The 22,821-nt window shown below is 52.6% G+C and overlaps 1 protein-coding gene across 1 annotated transcript; it reads left to right on the forward strand.

Moving 5' to 3' along the window:
* The first annotated feature begins 3,031 nt into the window (after positions 1 to 3,031).
* On the forward strand, positions 3,032 to 16,113 carry LOC128136634 (endoplasmic reticulum aminopeptidase 1-like). The gene is given in 17 exon segments (XM_052776559.1): positions 3,032 to 3,341; positions 3,989 to 3,999; positions 4,196 to 4,369; positions 6,130 to 6,282; positions 6,500 to 6,546; positions 7,470 to 7,560; positions 9,994 to 10,128; positions 10,711 to 10,837; positions 11,187 to 11,338; positions 11,909 to 12,022; positions 12,867 to 12,998; positions 13,535 to 13,666; positions 13,817 to 13,900; positions 14,925 to 15,082; positions 15,575 to 15,654; positions 15,937 to 15,994; positions 15,996 to 16,113. Coding segments are annotated over 17 exon segments (2,076 nt in total).
* The last annotated feature ends 6,708 nt before the right edge of the window (positions 16,114 to 22,821 follow it).

Raw genomic sequence — 22,821 nt, forward strand, 5'->3', positions numbered from 1 at the left:
GAGAGCGCCGGCCCCAAGACAGTGCCGCCGGGGTCCTGCCAGGAGAGGGGATGCCTGGTGCCATCGGGCCCACGCCGTGGGGAGGCCCTGGCCCGGCCAGAGTCTGGGGTAGGTACCTCACGGCAGCGACGGCAAGCCCGGCTTGCTGCCACATCACGGCGTCTGTGCTGCGAGGGGCCTCCTTTCGCCGTAGCACCTGGGGAGGGAGAGCACGGCCGGGATGGGGCACGGGAGCTGCCGGTGCCCGGCCCCAGTCCGCAGCCGGCACCGGCACCCGGAGCGGTGGCCCCGTGGCAGGCAGGGCTGTCGCCACGGAGGCCTGTCTCGCCCTCTCCCTGTGCCCAGATGCCCGAGTGCTGGCTGCCCTTAGCGCCGGGCCGGTGCTCGGCCAGCTTTGCCCCCCTCCCTCAGCCCCACGGGGCGCTCCCTCACCTCTATTTTCTCCAGCAGCTCACGTGCTGCCGAGGAACTGGGCCGGTACCTGCCCTGCAGCCAGGCTCCGCAGAGCGTGCGGATGGCGGCCAGAAACCTCCGCTTCGAGGCCTCTTCCTGACAGCGAGGGAGAAGAGAGACAGAGAGGGAGGGTGAGGGGGCAGAAGCACGGCCAGCAGGAGCAGGGGCTCAAGGGGCTGCAGGGATGGTGGCGGGGGCCGGCAGGGGAGCAGCTCTGCCCGGCCAGCAGCCCTCCGAGAGCCCGCGCGCAGGCAGCAGGCACGGCAGCACCCAGCTGGGAGCTGCCGGCAGAGCTTCGCTGCTGACAAAGTCTGCAGTTACCCTGCCGGTGCTGTGGAGAAAGGCCAAGAAGCAGTCGAGGGCTTCCTTCTCCTCGCCCTCCAGCTGGCAGCAGGAGGCGGTAGCAGCTGCACCTGATGAAGAACAAGAGCGGGGAGAGCTGTAGGCAGGGGCAGGAGGCAGAGGGAAGAGAGCGGCTCTCTCTCCGGCCCTGCGCCCGCTGCCCGGCACGCAGCGAGACTCGGGCCAGGGTGCCGATGCCCCTGGCGTCTCCCCCAGGACGCCGCTAGCAGCAGGGCAGGAAAGTTCCCAGCCCTGCAGCTGCGCTGCCTCCTGCCAGCCTGGCTGCCTCTCCCTGCCCTGCTCTGGGTCCTGAGGCAGGAGTTGGTCCCCCGGGGTCCTGTCGATGCTCACTTGTGGCGGGGATGCTGGAGCTCTCGTCCTCCTCCGCACGTGCGGCAGGGCTAGTGGAGCCCAAGTCCTTGCTGTGCAGCTCACGCTGCCCAGGCCTTTCTGACCGCCGCCGCTCCTCTGCGGCCACCCTAGCCCTTTCACCCTCTGCCGCCCTGGGTGCACGGCTCCTGCGGGGGGAACGTCTGTGGGGAGACAGAGGAAGGGGCTGAGGGTGGGGAGGGGGCAGCCCACGGCGAGCGGCCCCATCCCAGCGCTGCCTGGCTGGAGCAGGCAGGTGGTGGGGCGGAGGAGCCGGGCAGGGACGGGGGGGATCTCCTGCAGCATGCCGTCTGCCAGCAGGCACCACCCCAGCCCTGGCGCCGGCTCTCCTGCCCCCAGCCCCTTCTGGAAGGGCCTCCCTGCTGGGCCCCAGCCCCTTGGGGTCCCTGTGGCGCTGGCCCCGCCCCAGCCCTGCATTCTTACCTGGTGGAGACGGCGGAACCTTGGGGAAACCCCCGGTGCGCCAGGGGCCGAAGGGAACCACGTGCTCTGTGCATAGAGCCTCTCGCACGAGCTGCGGGACTCATGTCCTGTCCTCGGCAGAGTCCCGGACGCTGTGGGGCTGCCGCGCCGGCGCTGGGCATCACTAGCTGCCGCAAGAGGAGGTCACAAAGGGCCCTATTACCCGCCAACCGGGGCAGGGCGTCCCCCCCGTGACACGGGCTCTCCCAGGGGAGTTGACCCGCCGCTGTCTCCGGCCGCAGCCTCCGGTCCCTCTGCGCGCCTCCCCTGCCACAGGCGGGACTCCCCAGCGCTGGCGCTCCCCCTTTGGATGGAGGCCTTGTGACGGTCTGACAAATTAGAGTCAATGTCTCAAACGTTCGTTCAAGAGCTTTGGTGGAGAAGGCGGTCTCTGTAAAAACGCCGGAGGTTTGGCAACAGGACAATGTGGCCGGAGGAGAGGGCCCTGCGGACCGCGCTTCTCCCGAGCCGCAATTCCTTGTCTTAAGGGACCAGGAGAAGGAGCACAGCATATGCGCCTGGAGGAGGGGGCCCCACGGAGGATGGGACTGTGCTTCTAGCTTAAGCGGTCATGCCAGCAGGGAAAGAGAGGCAACGCCCCAATGAACCCCCCGCAAAGCTCACCGACTAATTCCAGAGAACGACAGGAACGGGAACTGCGCGTGTCGAGACCACCGACTAACACCCTATAAAAGAAGGGAGAACGAGTTCTCAGTGCGCTCCCTCGGGAACTGGATCTCTACGCTGGCTGGACCAGCGCTGGACCTGGGACTGGTGAAACCCTTTTCTTCTCTTTCTTTCTTCCTTCCTTCCTTCCTTTCTTCCCTTCTCTCTTTCTCTCTCTCCTTCTTTTTCTTCTCTCTTTTCCACAGTCCCTACGCCTCATCCTTTCAAACATAAACCGTTGACCGAGTCTGAGACTAGGAGCGGATCCAGCCGCCCCTGGGCTCCTCTTTGAGAAGGAGGCCAGAAAGCAAGGCGGTCTGCTCTGAACCTCGTGACTCAACGGGAGGGCTCTCCTTCTGACACAGTTTCACGTTCCTTTGTCCACTTCTTTTTCTACACCTCCCTTCTCTTTTCAAACAGCGGCTTAATGACATGATGCAAGGTTCATGTTGATGAGTTCACTTGTACTTGGGCAAGGTTAGCTCGGCTGAATCAATGTTGATTGTTGTTTGAACTCCCCTGGTGTTGTTTCACCTTAATTCTGACAAAGGAAATCCACAAACCTGAGACGCTCCAACTTTGGGACGCAACATCTTAGTTGGCGTCACGGACAGGATTTCCCTTGTTGGAAGGGAGTTTCTAACGGGATAGCAGACCTCCACCCGGAGAACGGGTGGGGAGGATCTGGGAAGGATCTCTCAACAATAAGTCGGGAGGGATGCGAGCAGTGGCAGGCATAGAGACCCGGGAAACATCTGTGTCTGACCGTTCCCCTGCTTTAGACAGCCTAACTGGGCCGTGTCCCTCAGAGTGTTCCCAGCGCTGCCAGGGAGTCTCTGAAGGCAGCGGTGGATCTCCGAGCTGCAAGTGTGCCCAGCTGGAAGAACTCTCCAAACAAGTAGCTCTGTCACAAGAGGAGCTCAACAGGCAGCGCAGCCTCTGGAAACGTGAGCAGGAGATCGATCCGTGGTATCGCGCGCTGTCCCAAGCTGAGCGACAGCCCTGCCTCGGGGCTTTACAAGGGGAAGGTTAGCCTGAATTCAGCCTCGAGCTGACTGACCCAACGTGTATGGAAGGGTTAAAAGATGGAATTTTGGTCCGTGGATGAACACCGAGTAAGAAATAGATACCTAAAGACGCAGTCAGCACAGGGAACAGATAGTTTATTGCCTATTGTTTGAAATGCTGACCATAGGGATAAGAAAGTAGAGCAAGGTTAGGGGAGGTAGTACGTGCAATAATGGAGGAATACAAGGCACCACACGTAATTTTGCTTCCCTTGCAAAAGCCCTGCTATTGGTTAGAGCATAGTGGACGTGACTGATGGATTATGGTAATTTGCCGCGTGCACAGAGCCCATGAACCAATAGAAGGGATGACTATGGCACGTGCAGCGTGCCTGGCCAGCGGGCGCATGTGCCATAGGCTTCCTATGTTGCAATCGAGGCATGTTTCAACACTCATTGGCCGCGAGTGTCGACACCCGTTCCTCTGCAAATGTATAAAATACCGGAGTTTTCCAAAGAGCAGTGGGCTGGTGTATGGCAGGGTCACCATTGCCTCCGTGGGGACACCCACGTAAAGCTGGCACCTACGGACTGCTGGACTGGGCTCGCGGCGCAAGACGGCACAAGAATGTACGGAATGTACGGATGGTTCATCTTCTTCTTCACAGTCCTTGGGTCGGTATGTTAATAGTTTTTTCGCTTTGTAAAACACCCGTAGCATAACACACGTGCGTAGTTAATAAAAAGCTTGCTTTTTCCCTTATAGTCAGTGTGTGTGTATTACCTTCTTGGGAATCCTCAAAACCACCCTAAAACACCCAAGTAACTCACAAGGCAAAGGAGACTGGACCCTTCCTTGTCTCTGCTGCGAGCAGAGGGAAGAACCTTCCCCTGAAGTGCCCCTGCGTAATAGATTCAGTGCTCTTGGGGCGGAGGATGAAGACCGCACGAGTAAGAGACAGGATCCAGGAGAAGCCGACCACACAGAGCTGATCCACCCATCCAGCCGCACGAGAACCCCTGCCACCAGAAAAGCACATCAAGTACGAGTAACTGGAGATTCCTTACCGAGGGGCACTCGGCAAGCACCCGCTTGCCGTCCAGACAACTTCTCCCGAGGGCTTTGCTGCCTAGCAGGGGCTCGCATTCGCAATGTCACCGAGGGGCTGCCGAGCCTGGTGAACCCCACGGATTGTCATCCGCTCCTACTTTTCCAGGTAGGGTGCAGCAACGCTGCGACGAGGCAACTTGGAACAAAACAAGACTGTATGTGCCTTGGAGCAATGTGAAAGTGAGCTGGAGCACAGGTGGTGTTTTCACCTGTCCTCCCAGTGAAAGGAATGGGTTTAGGAAGGAAGAGATGAAGCGAAAAGGTGAATGCCTGGCTGTGTGGCTGATGCCATACTCAAGGTTTTGGCTTCTATGACAATGGATCTGCCTTTGAGAAGCTGGGTCTGTTGGGAGCTGATGGGATTCACCTGACCGAGTGGGGCAAGAGGGTCTTTGCCAACAAGCTGGCCAGACTGATAAGGAGAGCTTTAAACTAGAGTTAGCAGGGGAAGGGGATGGAGTTTTGAGCGACAGAGGAGCCGGGTGCTGCTGATGGATTAGGAGGCAGCAGGGGAACACCTGTGAGGCGCCTCCGAGGAATTAGGGCACGCTCCTCTAGGAAGGTGACATGGTCAACAGCCCATCAGAAGTGCCTCTGCACTGACGCACGCAGCACGGGTAACAAACAGGAGGAGCTGGAAGCCGTGCTGCAGATAACAAGCTACAATCTAGTCGCCGTCACTGAAACGTGCTGAGAGGAATCACACGACTGGAGCATTGCAGACGATGGCTATAAAGTGTTCAGAAGGGACGGGCAAGGAAGGAGAGGTGGGAGAGTTGCCCTCGATATAAAAAGTGGATTGACTACACAGAGCTGCCAAGCAGCGTGGGGCCAAGCACATCCTCCAGAGAAGGCCAGGGCCTCTCCAAGACCTCTCAGGGGCACACGTGGGCAAAGCAGGCCCACCGGAGAAGCCCAGAGCCTCTCACAGCCCTCGGAAGGGCACTCATGGGGCCAAGCAGACCTTCCAAGGAAGGCCAGTGCCTGTCCAGGTCGTCGCAGAGGCACACGTGGGGCCAAGTAGCCCCTGCCGAAAAGCCCAGGGCCTCTCACAGCCCTAGCAGGAGCAGGTGTGGGGCGAAGCAGACCCTGCAGAGAAGCCCAGGGTTTCTCAAATCCCTCATAAGGGCACGCATGGGGCTAAGCAGACCCTCCAGAAAAGCCCAGGATTTCTCCAAACCCTGTCAGGGGCACACGTAGGGAGAAGCAAACCCTCCACAGAAGGCCAGGGCCTTTCACAGCCCTCGGAGGGGCACGCGTGGGGCCAAGCAGACCCTCCAGAAAAGCCCAGGGTCCCTCCAAACCCTGTCAGGGGCACACGCAGGGAGGAGCAGACCCTCCACAGAAGCCCAGGGCCTCTCACAGCCCTCACAGGCATAAACCTTGAGCGAAGCAGATCCTCCAAAAATTTCAGGGCCTCTCCAACCCCTCTCAGGGGCACACGTGGGGCCAAGCAGACCCTCCAGAGTAGCCCAGGGTTTCTCAAATCCCTCGTCAGGGTACGAGTCAGGGCAAGTAGACCCTCCAGAGAAGCCCAGGGTCTCTCGCAGCCCTTGGAGGTGCACTCATGGGGCCAGGCAGACCCTCTAGAGAAGCTTGGCGGTGCCAGGGGCGGCAGCAGGCCTTTGCCCTGGGACGCAGTGAGTCTTCCCCGAGCACGTCGTCCCGCTGCGTTACCTCCTCCTCGTCCATGCAAAGCTCACCACCCCGGCCTTCGCCGGGACCACCACCGCAGCGGTTCCAGCTGTGCGGCACAGCCAGGGCCCGCGCATCAGCCAGGCTGCCGTCCAGGCTGGGAGTGCCTGCGCGGCGCGGCAGGCGTCGGGAATGAAGCAGCAGCCCTTGGAGCAGGTGGCCTTCCTCGGCGGGCACTGCTGCGGTCTCGGCATCCAGCACCTGGCAGAGTTCTGGGATGGAGCGCTCGCGTAATCCTTGACACGCAAAAGTTTTTGGGAGTACCTCTGGTTATTTCGTAGGTGGGAAACGGCTCTGTTTTCACACCTCGGGGGAGCGAGCACTGCACCTACAAAGGTCTGTGACTGAAACCCTTTGTTTTTCCCCTGCTTAGAGTGCTTGCAGCAACACAGTTGAGCCGACAGCTGCACGAATGGCCTTCCCGTTGTGACGGAAAAGGACTTAACTGCAAGGTTCAAGCAAACGACTTGAACTTCACTCACAGACTTAACTGCAAGGTTCAAACAAACAACTTATTTGAACTTCACTTACAGACTTAACACGCCACTATTACAGGTTTATACAGATACAATGGAGGAATGCACTACTGCAATTTTTTAAGGCAGGAGTAGTACATTATTACAACCACAAGCAATTCACAACCACAAACGCATTTACAAACTTAAAGCATGAACAATATTCACTTACCCCTGCAGGTAACGGCTCTCAATCCCAGGGAAGTTACCTTGACCGGCGTCCCGATCAAGGGGGTGGGAGGGGGGGGTGTATGTGTGTTTCCTTCGCAAGCCAACTGCATAGTTGGAGAAGTGACTCCCCCCATTTCCAACCTGAATCTTAGAGTTTTAATCCCCCGACTTGTGGAATGGTGTGTATAACCATGTCTGAGTGGATTATGATAGATGCCTAAATGGATTATGTGTATCTGAGTGGAGTTTCCCCTTTCCTTCATTGGTCTGTGATTGTTTGAATACACAAGGTTGTCATTTGAAACTGAAGCTGAAACCCTCCGGTATTGGGGGTTTTTTGCCTTGCTTCCTCAGCAACTGAATAGTGGTTGGATTGAGACTCAGGGCATACTGTTTGTTAAGGGATTTCAAGGCTCAGTTCAGGTTTTGGTTCTTTGAATGGTGCGGCCACTGCCCTGTTTACTTTAGGGTTTATCAGACAACCCAGGGCTAAGCTGTCTACACAGCTCCCCGTGAGTCGTCTCTGCAGAGAGACAGGGCCTCAAGGCAACCCAAGGCTGGGTCGCTTTTGTAACCCCCCCGCCCCCCCATGAGTCGCCTGTGTGCACTAGACATGGTGAAACTCGTTTGTGAACTATGAGCTGGACAATCCACACCCCCATGTTTCGACGAACCAGCCTTCCAAGCCAGGTTTTCAATTAAGGTGAGGAGGGAACCAAAGCACCTCGCACTGTCCAATACCCCAGTTGTAGGTGGATACTTTTAATGGTGTGCTGTTAATTGATGACCATTGAAAGGAGAAAGCAAAAGGAGAACGGAATATCCAGGCAGTTGCTGTTAATGGGAATGGTGATCTGAACGTTACCGCAGGTCTTTTATGGGAGTGTGTGGTGCTGCTGCTGGTGGTCTTGGCACAAGGTTGAAAAGGAATGAATAAAATAATGCGTGTGGCTTCCTGCTTCTCAGCAGAGGTGCAAGAATGATCAGCACAATGTGTGTCTATAATCTTTATTTTACTCACAAAATGCTTTCCATGTTGATCTTATATTTTAAGATTAATGATGAAATACATATGAATAAGTACACGATTCATGTGTATTAACTTACTTGTCAGATAAGCAGGAGTGTCTCTGTGAAAAAAAAAACCAAACTTTGGAGTTCAACAAAAATCTCGGCACGAAAGTGCCATATATGTAATAGCAACAAATATTGTTTGCCATTATAAATATGTATGCCTATAGAGGGTGAACTACATTTTGTACATTTGATCTTACTTTGGGTGTAAGAGATTCTTCATAATTTCTTCTGTACTACTAGTTGCTAGTTTGCAAGGAAACTAAGCCTTATAGCTGAGGGAACAGCACCACCACCACCCCCGCCCGGTACTTTTCAGATATGAAACACTTTGAAAGTTGGTATAAGAAATCAATTCTTTTGTAGAGAAATGGATAAAATAATGAATAAGGAGTGGGTGCCAGTGTTACAGTTCAGTGTGGCTAAACAGGTTCCAGGTCTAAGTTAGTTAGCTAAGGCCCTCTGTAACCAAGAGGCGAAAATGGATACCTCCACCACACGACCCATTTTATGCTTAACTAGATATCTGCGGTACCTGATTCACGATCTGGAGAAGTTCACTTCTCTCGTGTAAGAACGTCTGCTGAGATTTATACCGCTTCTACTCAGCTGAAGTTGTGTGAGATTAATTCAGTCAGTGCGCTGGCAGACACTGAGGATAACTGAAGCAGTGAACAGTATTTTTGTTTTTCTAGTTTTGCCAATGTAGAACTAAGTAATGCTTACGAATGAAACTGCCTGTATATACACATGTGTATTGGCTTTGTGTGGCAAGGTTTTGCTAGCAGGGGCGGTTACAGGGGTGGATTCTGTAAGAAGCTGCTGGAAGCTTCCCCTATGTCCGACAGAGCCAACACCAGCCGGCTCTAAGATGGACCCACTGCCAGCCAAGGCCGAGCCCATCAGCGGTAGTGGTAATGCCTCTGTGATAACATTTTTAAGAAGGAAAAAAAGGTTGCGGGACAGACACAGAAACAGCAACCAGAGAGAGAGTGAGAACATGTAAGAGAAACAGCCCCGCAGACGCCCAGGTCAGTGCAGAAGGAGGGGGAGGAGATGCTCCAGGCGCCGGAGCAGAGATTCCCCTGTAGCCCGTGGGGAAGACCATGGTGAGGCAGGTTGTCCCCCTGCAGCCCATGGAGGTCCACGCTGGAGCAGATCTCCACCTGCAGCCCATGGAGGACCCCACAGTGGAGCAGGTGGGTGCCCGAAGGAGGCTGTGACCCCGTGGGAAGCCCGCGCTGGAGCAGGCTCCTGGCAGGACCTGCGGATCTGTGGAGAGAGGAGCCCACGGAGCAGGTTTTTTGGCAGGACTTGTGACCCCTGTGGGGGACCCACGCTGGAGCAGTGTGCTCCTGAAGGACTGCACGCCGTGGAAAAGACCCATGCTGGAGCGGTTTGTGAAGAACTGCAGCCCGTGGGAAGGACCCACGTTGGAGAAGTTCATGGAGGACTGTCTCCCATGTGAGGGACCCCACGCTGGAGCAGGGGAAGAGTGTGATGAGTCCTGCCCCTGAGGAGGATGAAGCGGCAGAAAATAACGTGTGATGAACTGACCGTAAACCCCATTCCCCGTCCCCCTGCGCCGCTGGGGGGTTTGGTAGAGAATCCGGGAGTGAAGCTGTGCCCAGGAAGAAGGGAGGGGTGGAGGGAAGGTGTTCTGAGATTTGGTTTTATTTCTCATTACCCTACTCTGGTTGCTTGGTAAGAAATTGAGTTAATTTTCCCCAAGCTGAGTCTGTTTTGCCCGTGACGGTAATCGGTGAGTGATCTCTCCTGTCCTTATCTCGACCCACAAGCCCTTTGTTATATTTTCTCTCCCCTGTCCAGCTGAGGAGGGGGGAGTGATAGAAGAGCTTTGGTGGGCACCTGGTGTTCAGCCAGGGTCAACCCGCCACAACATGTGTGTGTTTTTGTTCTCTGTGTGGGGAAGAATAGCCACGGGGATGACTCATTTCCAATGTATCTTTGAAATGTAATGTAGTCTCTTTAAAATGTAGTCTCTTTAAAAGGTAGTCCCTTTAAACTGAGGAGAAACACAACAATTGGTGGCGCCAAGGTCCTCACAGGTGGTGCTACTGGGTGATGAGCTGTGCCTGTTCTTTAGGTGAAGTCTGTGAATATAATGCCCCGGCTTGTTAAGGACCATTTTGATACCACCGTCAAGATGACTACGTACCTTGTGGCCTTTATTGTTTCAGATTTTAAATCCATCAGCAAAATAACCGGTCATGGAGCTAAGGTAACTGTGTCTCATTTTGTAAGAGCTTTTTTGTGTTTAAGTCTGTGTGAATACATAATGGTTTCCTTTTCAGTTAAATCATTGGATTTATGTATCTCGATGTTTTACAGGAATGAAAGGAGAGAATTAAATTGGTTTTGTAATTGGATGATGAGTTTGCACACTGAGCTTTGTTAGTTGCAGAAGATTTTGGTAACGGGCTTGCTTTTTGTATCGTTATATGCATTGGTAACATAGTTTGTTTCATGTAAGATTATATAATCAAGGGCAAATGAAATACAGTTTTCATGGAGAATCAGCACTAAAATAAACCTGTGTCAGTTGAACGACTCTAACGTGGTAGGGGTGGAAATTGTAGAAGTCTTTGTAGGGGCATAGTGGTTCTGGTGGGCAAGTTTTAAAACTTGTGTTCCTAATTCTGATAATATTTTTATGCAAATGTTTTAGTAACTGGTGTATGAGAACTGTTAAGTGTGTGCTCTAGGGTCCCTTTTTGTGGTCATTTAAGTAACTGGGATGAAGAACAACTTCTGTCAGCTTTTGATGCTGGTATTGGAAGCGCTGCCTTCTTGTCTGCTGTAGATTTCCATGTCCACGGTGCCAGACAAGATCAACCAAGCTGACTATGCGTTGGATGCGGCAGTGAAACTTTTAGACTTGTACGAGGATTACTTCAGCATTCCATATCCTCTACCTAAGCAAGATAAGTGTTAAATAACTTAATGTATTTGAGAACATTATTAAGCATAGAGAGTAAAATAGCAGTAAAAATCAGTAATTTAGAGTGTTAAGACTGGGCAAAGTTTGGCTCACAGACTTTTAAACTGGCTGCTTCACAGAACTTAAGGACAGATTGAAAAGCTTCACTGAGAACTTCAAATCCTTGTGCTCTGTCTGGAGATTTTTTTAAAGTATGCTTTTGTGATTACATTTAAGAGAGCCCTTAGAAGTGTGTGTGATACATGTGCCTGTGTGGGAGCAATCAGGAAGTGGGATGAGCGAGCTCTTTATGGATTAAAATGATACTAGTACTATTTTAATGTTTTTTCTAGGTTTAGCAGCTATTCCTGACTGTCGGTCTGGTGCTATGGAAAACTGGGGATGGCCCACATACCAGGAATCTGTGTTGTTGTACAACCCTGAAAAGTCCTCAGCATCTTCTAAACTTTGGATTAGTAGTATGGTAATAGCCCATGAGCTGGTTCGTCAGGCGGGATCTGGGGAAGAATAAGGAGTTTGAATGGGCATGAGGAGGGGTCAGGGACGATGGATTCTGTGTGGGTAGGGGGATCTTGGAGCTATAAGCTGAAAATAGTTGCTTTGGCTTGAAGGTGCTCTTCTGTGAATCATGAGGACTGTTTCTGGTGAAGGAGTCCCGGCAGGCTGCATAGACGCGGAGGGCTGTAAACGTAAATGTGTTCAGTTCAGCGGCTGCAATGCTGCGGGGCCTTTGCACCACTGTCAGCCCTTGAAATTAATTGCAGGCCACCAAAATAGGCACATAAAAGTTTGGAAAGGTTAGCTGTTTCGTATGTGGCTCTCCTGCCAAAAGTGGTTTCTTTACAAGGTTTCTTGGAACGTGAGTGGAAGCCAGTGTTTTAGCGTATTACCATTAAAATGAGAAATGCAATGGGAAGACGCCAGAGCAAGCTGTATCACTACAAAAAGTTCCTTAGAGGTCAATAGCATACTATAAATGCAGTTTCTTACAGGTCAGTAGCAGCTTTTAGGATAAATTGTGTATTTAATTTCAGAAGCTCTTCCCCCCTCCCTCCCGCAGGGGTTTGGCAACCTCGTTACCACGGAGCGGTGGCATGATCTGTGGTTAAATGTAGGGTTTGCAAAGTTTATGGAGTTCGTGTCAGTCAGCATTACTCATTGAGAACTGAGAGTTGTAAGCAGCAGTTATGGTATTTTTATTTTGTAACTGCCTTCTAAATCCACTAGTTAAGGATAAAGATCAAGCAGATTTTTGCTGTGAACAACTTTTAAATTTCTGTTTGTGAGGATTATCTGATGTTAACTCTGAAGAGTAGGGATGTTGATTTGCCTACATGTACATGTTTTCAGGAACTTATGATGGAATTTAATGATTGCAGTGAAAGTGTATTCTTTTTTCAAAGACATTTAGACTTCCAAAAGTGTAACGAAATTATTTTATCTTATTTCATCAAATAGGGTGAGAGTTGAAAAGACGAAAATCCTTCCACTAGCTTTATCAGAGGTCCGATACATGAAATTTTCTACCAAAGTGAGAAGAACAATGCATCTGGGCAGAATTTTGCCATAGCACTGCAGTGGCATGATAATAGGGAAATTCACCATTTGGGGGGGGGGGAGTAATTTGTTTTGTGGTTACTGACCACTCTGTCGGAATGTGCAGGTGTCTTTAAGTCTCACTAGCTCAACTAATTTTAGAATCACAGAATGATAGAATGGAATCACAGAATGGTTTGGGTTGGAAGGGACCTTTAAAGGTCATCTTGTCCAATGCCCCTCCGCAATGAGCAGGGACATCTTCAACTAGATCAGCTATTTAAGTTAGTTTAGAACACTGGGACTTATTTGGCTGTATTATTGTTGGGGGGGGGATTATGCTCTGGAATAAAAGAAAGATATGGTTTGCTTTCTTTGTATGATTTAAAGATCACGTGGAATGGACTGAAAAGTGAATGAATAGGGGTTCAGTGGTCACTGAGCAAAATGTAGTAGTAATATTTGGTTTTGCCTCCTATTAGGAAGACTATTTCTTAAGGAGATGTTTTTATGCCATGGCAGTGGATGCATTAAATTCCTCACAACCTCTGTCTACTCCTGTGGAAGGTCCAGCTCAAATTTTAGAGATGTTTGATAATGTTTCTTATGAGAAGGTAAAATACAAAACTGTTACTGATTTCAGTTGTACTGCTTGTACTATACAGTTGTATTTTACTGATTTCGACCCTACATAGAATACCTGGCACACGGTATTAATGGGTTTATGACTTGAATAGTTCCTTGTCCAAAACACCTGGGTGGATTCAAATGGCAGTTGCCTTTTCGATTTCTAAAATGAGGAAGCCTTTACTTCTTCTATCTGTTCTGTAACAACTTAGTCTTAAACCATTCTGGGGGGCTCTTAACCCAAGGAGCATTTTTCACTGGAGCATTATACGGTGCTGGCTTGTATAGTAATTAGAAAAATAATAGCGTAACTTACTCAATCAGTGATATTTTTAAGAGTGACGATCACACAAACCCAAAGAAGTACTGTTTCAATATACATAAAACCCAATTACTTTTTAATCAGAGACACATACAAAAGTGTACCGTTATGCAGATGAGTGGCATGCTGAAATTCTTCTGAAGCAAGCCTCTTGCTAGCGAAGGAGTAGTTTTGTAAACACTTTGTCACTCTTTTTCTCAGGGATCTTGTATATTAAATATGCTGAGGGACTACCTGACTGCTGATGTGTTTAAAGCTGGACTTGTGCAGTACCTGCAGAAATACAGCTATTGAAATACAAAAAATGAAGATCTGTGGAACAGCATGATGAATGCAAGTATTCTTCATTTTCTTATTTGTGTTTTTAGATTTCATCACTTCTCGTGAATGATGTGTCTCTCTAATATATTCCTGAAGACTGCGACCAGTACTTACGATTATGACATCAAAGAAAGATGACCAAAACTTTTTTTTCCCTTTCAGATTTGCCCTACAGGAGGTACTAACAAAAATGAACCACAAGGTGATGGCTGTTGCAGAAGAAGCCAACAGTCATCTTCATATGCAGTAAGCATCTAGTTTTTTATCCGTCAGTATTTAGGAATTTGACACGTATCTGTGCCCTCACGTTTATTCTGTGCTGTGGCATTGATACATGCACCTTCCAAAAGCATTCTTTGCCACTTAAGCATGGTTCTGGGGAGAGTGTAAGTTTCTTCAGTTCCATTGGAAATCTGTATTTTTCTGTGATTGGACAGAAATTCTGCTCCTGTGCCCAGGGCTGACTGAAAAACAGCAGTACTTCAGGAGTTGCCATTAACTCCATGAAAGTGTGCACAAGAAAACCAGATGGAGACGTCATGATATCCAGTCCAAACATACCTCTATAGAGCTTACAAATACCCAGCAGCTTGTACAGAGTTCTTACACACCCATTTCTGAGGCAAGGGGAGTCAAAAGAATCTCAGTAGACATAATAAGGGGGGATGAAGGATGATGTTTAGCGCTTACATTGTCGAAATTAGCTGAGGCAAAGACAGTCTTTGATAAGAAGAGCTAGTCCCAAGGACCAGCCAATGAGGTAAAGACAGCTCCCGATAAGAAGCAGGAGCAGGCCCCAAGAGCCAGCTAAGACTGGTCTTGCAGCTTGGGTGAATAGCAAGAAATGGCTGAGCCTGCGCAAGAAAAAAGGTTACTAGCGGTGACGAAGAGGAGTCATCTATCTTCATCTCTGCGACCACCAGACGACCACCATAAAGAGGCACTGCGTGAGCGCAGTTGAGAGGAGACTATGGAAATGACCTCTCGGAGCTAATTTTAATAGGAAGCGGGGATAGGTCATGCATATGTATAGGCGTATTGTGAATATGTAACACTTGACTGTATAAACTTGAGACAAACTGCCGAGTCGGGCGCGCACGACTTGGGTGGGACTACCCCCCGTGCGGCCCAACGCTGAATGAACATACCTACTTTACGATCTCACTGATTGCGGAGTCTGTTTTCTGCACGTCATTTCTGTTTCACTGTCAGTGTACTCCCGTCTTCCACTTCTTACTTGTCTGCTTTTTCCCTTGCTACTAAAAACAAGCACTGGACTAAAGGAGAAACTCTTGATGTGAGGGCAACGATGGGCACTTGGACACTGCAGAAAGGTTTTCCCCTGCTAACTCTCACAGTGAGAGGGAAGAATGTCCACCTGCAGCAAGAGTACTACGTGACAGGGGTAGATTCTCCTTCATCCACAGGGTAAACAAAATGGGGAAATCTCAGCACGCAAACGGAAGTACTCTCGAATGGCAGACAGTGATGTATGCTAAGAGCTTTTACTGTTGTTTCTTAAGGAACGCTCCCTGAGCTGTTTGGTTGTGAGTCTGTCCCTGTGTAGCTCAGGATCAGCAGCACTCGTAGGCGTCGTTGGACCCTGCGTGCCTGGCCGAGGTGCCAGCAGCTGCAGAGCTGCAGTGCCTGGGCTTCTGGGTGAGCCTGTGCTGGAGACGTGCTAGTGGAACTAGGCTGGAAAGTTCATATTGTGGCGGCTTCAGTGTCAGCGATCTGCCAGGCAAACTAAATGAAAGGTAGCGAGATGCACCTGGCACTGCACTGAAGTCAGAAGTGCGAGCGCAGCCTGTTGCTGCTACTGTGTGGGCAAAAGATTTTACTCGGTGGTTAGACTGGGACAAGTTGGAGAAACTTTTGCAAAGTTCTTCCATTAAACAAAGCACTTCTGTTTTGCAGTAGGTACCTGTGGCACATTCCACTAACCTCCACTACCAGTAAATCTGACACTGTTCAGAGATTTTTGATGACAACTAAAGCAGGTAATTTCTTTGACTAATTAGGCGATTAATTTATTCAAAGTTTGTTTGCAAGCCTTTTAGTTTTGCAGGTTTTTTTTCAGAATGCGGAACTGGAACAACTAGTCCCAGAGAAGCAAATACTTGTCAGCTCAATAATATCACTATAACGATCTCTTAATATTTTCAGAAACCGTGCTGCTGTGTTCTTTAAATCACTGAAATGAGAGTAACAGTATTACTGGGTATAGTACTAGGATGTGTTTGAATCACTAAGAAAAAAAGGAGTTACCCTTTTGTTTCCAGACGTTATTATCCTTCCGGAAGAGGTGGAGTGGGTTAAATTCAGGGGGGACATGAATGGGAATGGTGCACTATGAAGATGATGGGTGGGATCATCTGATCAACCTTTTGAAAGAGAACTATACAGTGATTAGCAGCAAAGACAGAGCAAGTCTCATTAACAGTGTATCCAGGTCGTGAGGTAAGGCCTTCTGTCCAAGTCTGAAAAACATACTAATTCTGTATTTGTGAGTATATACCACTGAAGAAGGAAGTGTTGATAATGTATATAGTATTCATTAAATCTGTTAAATAGACTGAGAGCATATTCTTTTCTTGCTTACAGCAGTGTAAACCCAGGATTTCTCTTGGTTACAGTGGACTTATCTAAGCCGGCTAAGTGAAACGTGTCGTCTTCAGTAAAGACATGTTAATGGAAGGATGCCAGTGTGAAGTGATGGACTAGGATAATGTTTTTGCACCTGGAAAGGTGCTGCTGCCGTTTCTCAGTTAGAAACAAGGCTATTACAGTCATAAAGATGTGACGCAATGGTGATTAGAGCTCAGCGCAACGACATGCTTTGTTGCCCATAATCTCACGGTCACAGTGGAGTACGTAGCATGCACAGCGTGCGGCGTCTGCGCTGGAGGAAGAAGCGATCGCTGCTACCAACTCCCAACTACGTTTTCAGAGCTCTGCCCCCCGAAATACACACTTGAAGCGTGACCTGTAGATTCTGCAATAACAGTTAATCCACACTCGCGTAAACACTAGAGCGGTTAGACAGACCGCACGCACCCGTTTGCGTTCACAGACCAAGCCTACCTGTTCCAATTGTTTCGTGCAATTCGTAGTACTTGAGAATTTCCCCACAGTCACCTGCAGACATTCCGAGAGGAACAGGGATCTGGCGATTCTTCTCAGCACCTGCAAGGAGAAAGCGGGAGCAGGCGTTCGCGCGTTTCCACTCCCAGCATGAGCGGCGGAACGCGCCTGGGGCAGCTCCGGTGGCCCGGGGAGGTGCCGCTTGCTACAACCCCAGCAGCAAACTCACTAAACGAACAACTCGGAAGGCCCAGAGGCCGAAGGCACGAAACGCCAGCGCCGTTCACCGGAGCTCCGCGGCGGGGGCCCTCCGGCGGCCGGGGCGGCCCGGCGAGACGCGTAGAGCGGGCACTGCCTGTCAGGGCACCGGCGAGAGGCCGCTGCTGCCGAGGAGGAGCGGGCACCGGGGGAGAGCAGCGCTCACCAGCTGGGCAGCCGCCGCCTGCGCGGCCGTTAGCGTTCAAATCTCCCCGCTTCCGGCCGGGGCCCCCCCCGCGGGGCCAATCAGCGCTCAGCGCTTGACCGGAGCTAGGCGGGGACGCGGCGTGCATGACGGGAGGGAGGTCGAGACGGAGGGGAGGTGGTGTGAGCGCCGCCATGGCGGGAGGGTCTCCGCTGCCATCTCGTTGCCGACGGGGACGGCCTCGGCCGCGCCCGGCCCCGACAGAGATGGGGAGCAGCGCCCGCTCCCATCGGGAAGCCCGCTCCCCCGTACCGACGGCGGGGACTGGCGTGGGCTCCGCGCCGCCGGGTCTGCTGCCACGCACAGGATGGCCGCCCGGCCCGCCGCCCCGGGGAGACTACGTCTCCCAGCATGCTCCGCGGGTCCGGCCTTCCGTGACGGGAGGGCCCTTCCGCCGCCAGGCCCGGCCCGGCCCCCGGCCGCGCTGCAGGCCCCGCTCCGCCTCGGAGCAGCCCGGGGCAGGTGAAGGAAGCGAACAGAAACACGGGGTTTGCTCTCTTCAGGCAGGGGCTGGCGGTCTGCCTTTGCTGCGGCCGGCCGTTCCCCTGCCAGGCCGTTCGCCTCACAGCATACCAGAGGCCTCGGCCTACAGCCACAAGCAAAACCAGGAAAACGGGGCGGGGGGGGAAGGTTGGTGAACGTCTTAGTTCTGTAACCTGTCTCTCCTTTGGAATCCTCCCAGACAGGTTAAACCTTTCCTGAATGAAGACCCTGTCCTGCTTTCAGCTGGGGTAGAGTTAATTGTCTTCCTAGTAGCTGGTACAGTGCTATGTTTTCGCGCTAGGTATGAGAAGAATGCTGATAACACACTGATCTCTCCACTTGTTGCTAAGTCATGTTTAGTCTGAAGTCAGGGATTTTTCAGCTTCTGATGCCCAGCCAGCAAGAAGGCTGGAGGGGCACGAGAAGTTGGGGGGGGCCACAGCCAGGGCACCTGACCCAAACTGGCCACAGGGCTATTCCAGACCATGTGACCTCATGCCCAGTACATAAACTGGGGGGAGTGGGGGTGGGGGGATCGCCACTCAGGGTCTAACTGGGTGTCTGTTAGCGGGTGGTGAGCAATTGCATTGTGCATCACTTGTGTATTCCAGCCCTTTTAGGATTACTGTTGTCATTTTATTAGTGTTATCATTATCATTATTGTTTCTTCTTTTCTGTTCTATTAAACTGTTCTTATCTCAACCCACGAATTTTACTTTTTTTTTTCCAATTCTTTCCCCCATCTCACTGGGGGGGGGGGAAGTGAGTGAGCGGCTGCGTGGTCCTTAGTTGCTGGCTGGGGTTAAACCACGACAGACCCTCATTTTTGAGAGTAAGGTTTGATTCTCTCCTGAATAAAAAAGAGGAAGAAGGATGTTTTGGGGAGAGAGAATGGAGCCCTTCCTTGCGGGCAAGACAAGTGGTGTCTTTTCTAGATGGGGTGTCACCTTCTGTTCTTCATCAGCCAATTAACGGTTCCTTGCGTCCCCATTCATACAGTCACCCACATCAAAAACCATTGACTAATTTCACTCCTGTATTTTCCGTCATCTCCTACATGGCTATCGCAGGTGGAAGACACTGAACGGGAGAGGTGAGTGTGGCTCATTACCGGTGTTGACTGACAGAAGGCAGAAGACCTTGGTGCTGAGGGTTAACCCCGGCAGGCTGCGAAGCTCCAGGCAGCAGCTGGCTTGGATTGGGGGAAGAGGAAAGGGAGGGTAAAAGCAAGCAGCCTGGTGAGTCAGGATGAAAACAGTTTCACAAGCAAAGGAGAAGTGGAAGAAGAGAGAAAGAAAAGAAAACAAAGCAAGTAATGCAAAGGCAAGAGGCAAGCACCTACCACCACCCGTGGGGTAGACCTGTGCCCAACCACTTGCCAAGCAAAAGCTGGCTAACCTCCCGAAAACCCCTCCCCTCCCTTTTGACTGCTGAGGGCGGCGTGATGTGGCACGGAATATCTCTTTGGGTAGCTGGGGTCGTCTGCCCGGTTGTGTGCCGTCCCCACCTATTCACTGGGGCGGCAGAGCGAGGTGTGGAGAAGTCCTTGAGGCCGTGCAAGCACTGCTCGGCGGCAGCCAAACCATCAGTGCGTTATCAGCGCTGTTATGGTCACAAGTCTAAACCACAGCGACACGGGAGCTGCTGCAAAGAAAATGACCTCGATCCCGTGCACTTGGGAAAACAGGCGACGACCTTTGAACATCTCACTTCTGCCGTACACCCCAGAGATGTGTGTGAACATTGTCTAGTTGTCCGGGCGGTAACGCTTCTGGGGTGTAGCCACAGGCTCAACGCCTGTCAAGTGCTCATCGTGTTTGAGTATTACTAGTCTTAACGGACATGCCGAAACATGGCAATGAAAAGAACGAAACCACGTTGCTCTGAGCTTCCGGCACTGAGCATTTCCGAAACACTGATAAAACTGAACTTCGCAGTAATTGTAAAAAGAACTGAAAATGTAAGCATTTTAAGCGGATGAGAATGTCTGGCGATAGTGATGGAGCAGCTGGGCCTGCACCTGCCATTGAAGCGTTGTGGGCAATTGCTAGCCTGCTGGCAGTCGCCAGCTCTGCTTGACGTGCCTTCTCGAGAAGGTGTTTTGGGAACAGTTGGCTTTCTCTGAGCTGCAGCTCCTGAGAACTCATGGTGTCTAGCTGTGGTCTGACCCTGCAGGGTCCCGTCCCTGTCCCCCTGAGGGTCCAGATCCCATCCCCCTGGGGGGCCCTGTCCCGTCCCAGGGACAATGGACAGCGAGGTATTGTCTGACATCGAGAGGCTGCTGTCATGGCGGGCCACAGGCATGGCTGACTATGGCTCCATTTCGTATTGGGGGCCTCCACCCCTGCCCACACTCCCACTGGTGGGGCCCACTCTCCACACGTCGAGCACCCCATGGGTGCCTGGGGAAGCAATGCCGCTCAGGTGAGAAGAAGGTGGAGAAGCAACGGGCACCAACATGCACAATTTCCTACATGTACAGAGCTAGCGGGCTTGCCCGGGACATGGTCAGGGACCTGCTGCCGAACACAGAAGCCCAGGGCATCTCACAGCCCTAGCAGGGGCACGCGTGGGGCCAAGCACACCCTCCAGAGAAGCCCAGGGTTTCTCCAGAACCTCTCAGGGGCACTCGTAGAGCCAAGCAGACCCTCCAGAGAAGGCCAGGGTTTCTCCAGAACCTCTCAGGGGCACTCGTAGGGCCTAGCAGACCATCCAGAGAAGCTCTGCATTGCTCCAAGCCCTCTCAGGGGCAAGCGTGGGGCCAAGCAGACCCTCCAGAAAAGCCCAGGGTTTCTGCAGAACCTGTCAAGGGCACACGTAGGGAGAAGCAGACCCTCCAGAAAAGGCCAGGGCCTCTCACAGCCCTCTCAGGGGCACGCATGGGGCCAAGCAGACCCTTCAGGGAAGCGGCAGAGTTTTCCAGAACCACTCATGGGCACACATAGGGCCAAGCAGACCCTCCAGAGAAGCTCTGCATTGCTCCAAGCCCTCTCGAGGTCGCGCATGGGGCCAAGCAGCCCTCCAGAGAAGCCCAGGGTTTCTGCAGAACCTGTCAAGGGCACACGTAGGGAGAAGCAGACCCTCCAGAAAAGGCCACAGGGCCTCTCACAACCCTCTCAGGGGCCCGCACGGGGCCAAGCAGACCCTCCAGAGAAGGCCAGGGTTTCTCAAATCCCTCGTAAGGGTACGAGTCAGGGCAAGCAAGCCCTCCAGAAAAGGCCAGGACCTCCCACAGCCCTTGTACGGGCACGTGTGGGGCCAAGCAGACCCTCCAGAAAAGGCCAGGGTTTCTCCAGAACCTCTCAGGAGCACTCGTAGGGCCAAGCAGACCCTCCAGAGAAGCCCAAGGGTTCTCACAGCCCTCGCAATGACACGCGTGGGGCCAAGCAGATCCTTCAGAGAAGCCTAGGGTTTCTCCAAACCTACTCAGGGCTACACGTAGGGCCAAGCAGACCCTCCAGAGAAGGACAGGGTTTCTCACAGCCTTTATAGTTGTACCTGTGGGGCCAAGCAGACCCTACAGAGAGGACCAGAGCCTCTCACAGCCCTCAGAGGGGCAGTTGTAGGGCCAAGCAGACCCTCGAGAGAAGCCCGTGGTTTCTCACAGCCTTTATAAGTGTACGTGTGGGGCCAAGCAGACCCTCGAGAGAAGCCCGTGGTTTCTCACAGCCTTTATAGGTGTACGCGTGGGGCCAAGCAGACCCTCGAGAGAAGCCCGTGGTTTCTCACAGCCTTTATAGGTGTACGTGTGGGGCCAAGCAGATCCTCCAGAGAAGCCCGTGGTTTCTCACAGCCTCTATAGGTGTACATGTGGGACCAAGCAGACCCTCCAGAGAAGCCTGTGGTTTCTCACAGCCTTTATAGGTGTACGCGTGGGGCCAAGCAGACCCTCCAGAGAAGCCCAAGGTTTCTCACAGCCCTCGCAGGGGCACGCGTGGGGGCAAGTAAACCCTCCAGAGAAGTCCAGAGCCTCTCACAGCCCTCGTAGGGGCAAGCATGGTGCCAAGCAGACCCTCCAGAAAAGCCCAGGATCTCTCCAAACCCTGTCAGGTGCACACGTAGGGAGAAGCAGACCCTCCAGAGAAGCCCAGGGTTTCTGCAGAACCTCTCTCGGGCACATGCAGGGCAAAGCAGACCCTCAAAGAGAAGCTCAGGCCCTCTCCAAGACCTCGGAGGAGCACGCCTGGGGCCAAGCAGACCCTCCAGAGAAGGCCAGGGTTTCTGCAGAACCTGTCAAGGGCACACGTAGGGAGAAGCAGACCCTCCAGAAAAGCCCAGGGTTTCTCCAGAACCTCTCAGGGGCACACACAGGGCCAAGCAGACCCTCCAGAAAAGCCCAGGGTTTCTGCAGAACCTGTCAAGGGCACACGTAGGGAGAAGCAGACCCTCCAGAAAAGGCCAGGGCCTCTCACAGCCCTCTCAGGGGCACGCATGGGGCCAAGCAGACCCTTCAGGGAAGCGGCAGAGTTTTCCAGAACCACTCATGGGCACACGTAGGGCCAAGCAGACCCTCCAGAGGAGCCCAGGGCCTCTCACAGCCCTAGCAGGGGCATGCGTGGGGCCAAGCAGACCCTCCAGAGAAGCTCTGCATTGCTCCAAGCCCTCTCGAGGTCGCGCATGGGGCCAAGCAGCCCTCCAGAGAAGCCCAGGGTTTCTGCAGAACCTGTCAAGGGCACACGTAGGGAGAAGCAGACCCTCCAGAAAAGGCCACAGGGCCTCTCACAACCCTCTCAGGGGCCCGCACGGGGCCAAGCAGACCCTCCAGAGAAGGCCAGGGTTTCTCAAATCCCTCGTAAGGGTACGAGTCAGGGCAAGCAGGCCCTCCAGAAAAGGCCAGGACCTCCCACAGCCCTTGTACGGGCACGTGTGGGGCCAAGCAGACCCTCCAGAAAAGCCCAGGGTTTCTCCAGAACCTCTCAGGGGCACTCGTAGGGCCAAGCAGACCCTCCAGAGAAGGCCAGGGTTTCTCACAGCCTTTATAGGTGTACGCGTGGGGCCAAGCAGACCCTCCAGAGAAGCCCGTGGTTTCTCACAGCCTTTATAGGTGTACGCGTGGGGCCAAGCAGACCCTCGAGAGAAGCCCAAGGGTTCTCACAGCCCTCGCAATGGCACGCGTGGGGCCAAGCAGACCCTCCAG

Source organism: Harpia harpyja, chromosome Z (genome assembly GCF_026419915.1).
Source record: "Harpia harpyja isolate bHarHar1 chromosome Z, bHarHar1 primary haplotype, whole genome shotgun sequence".
Classification (NCBI taxonomy): Eukaryota; Metazoa; Chordata; class Aves; order Accipitriformes; family Accipitridae; genus Harpia; species Harpia harpyja.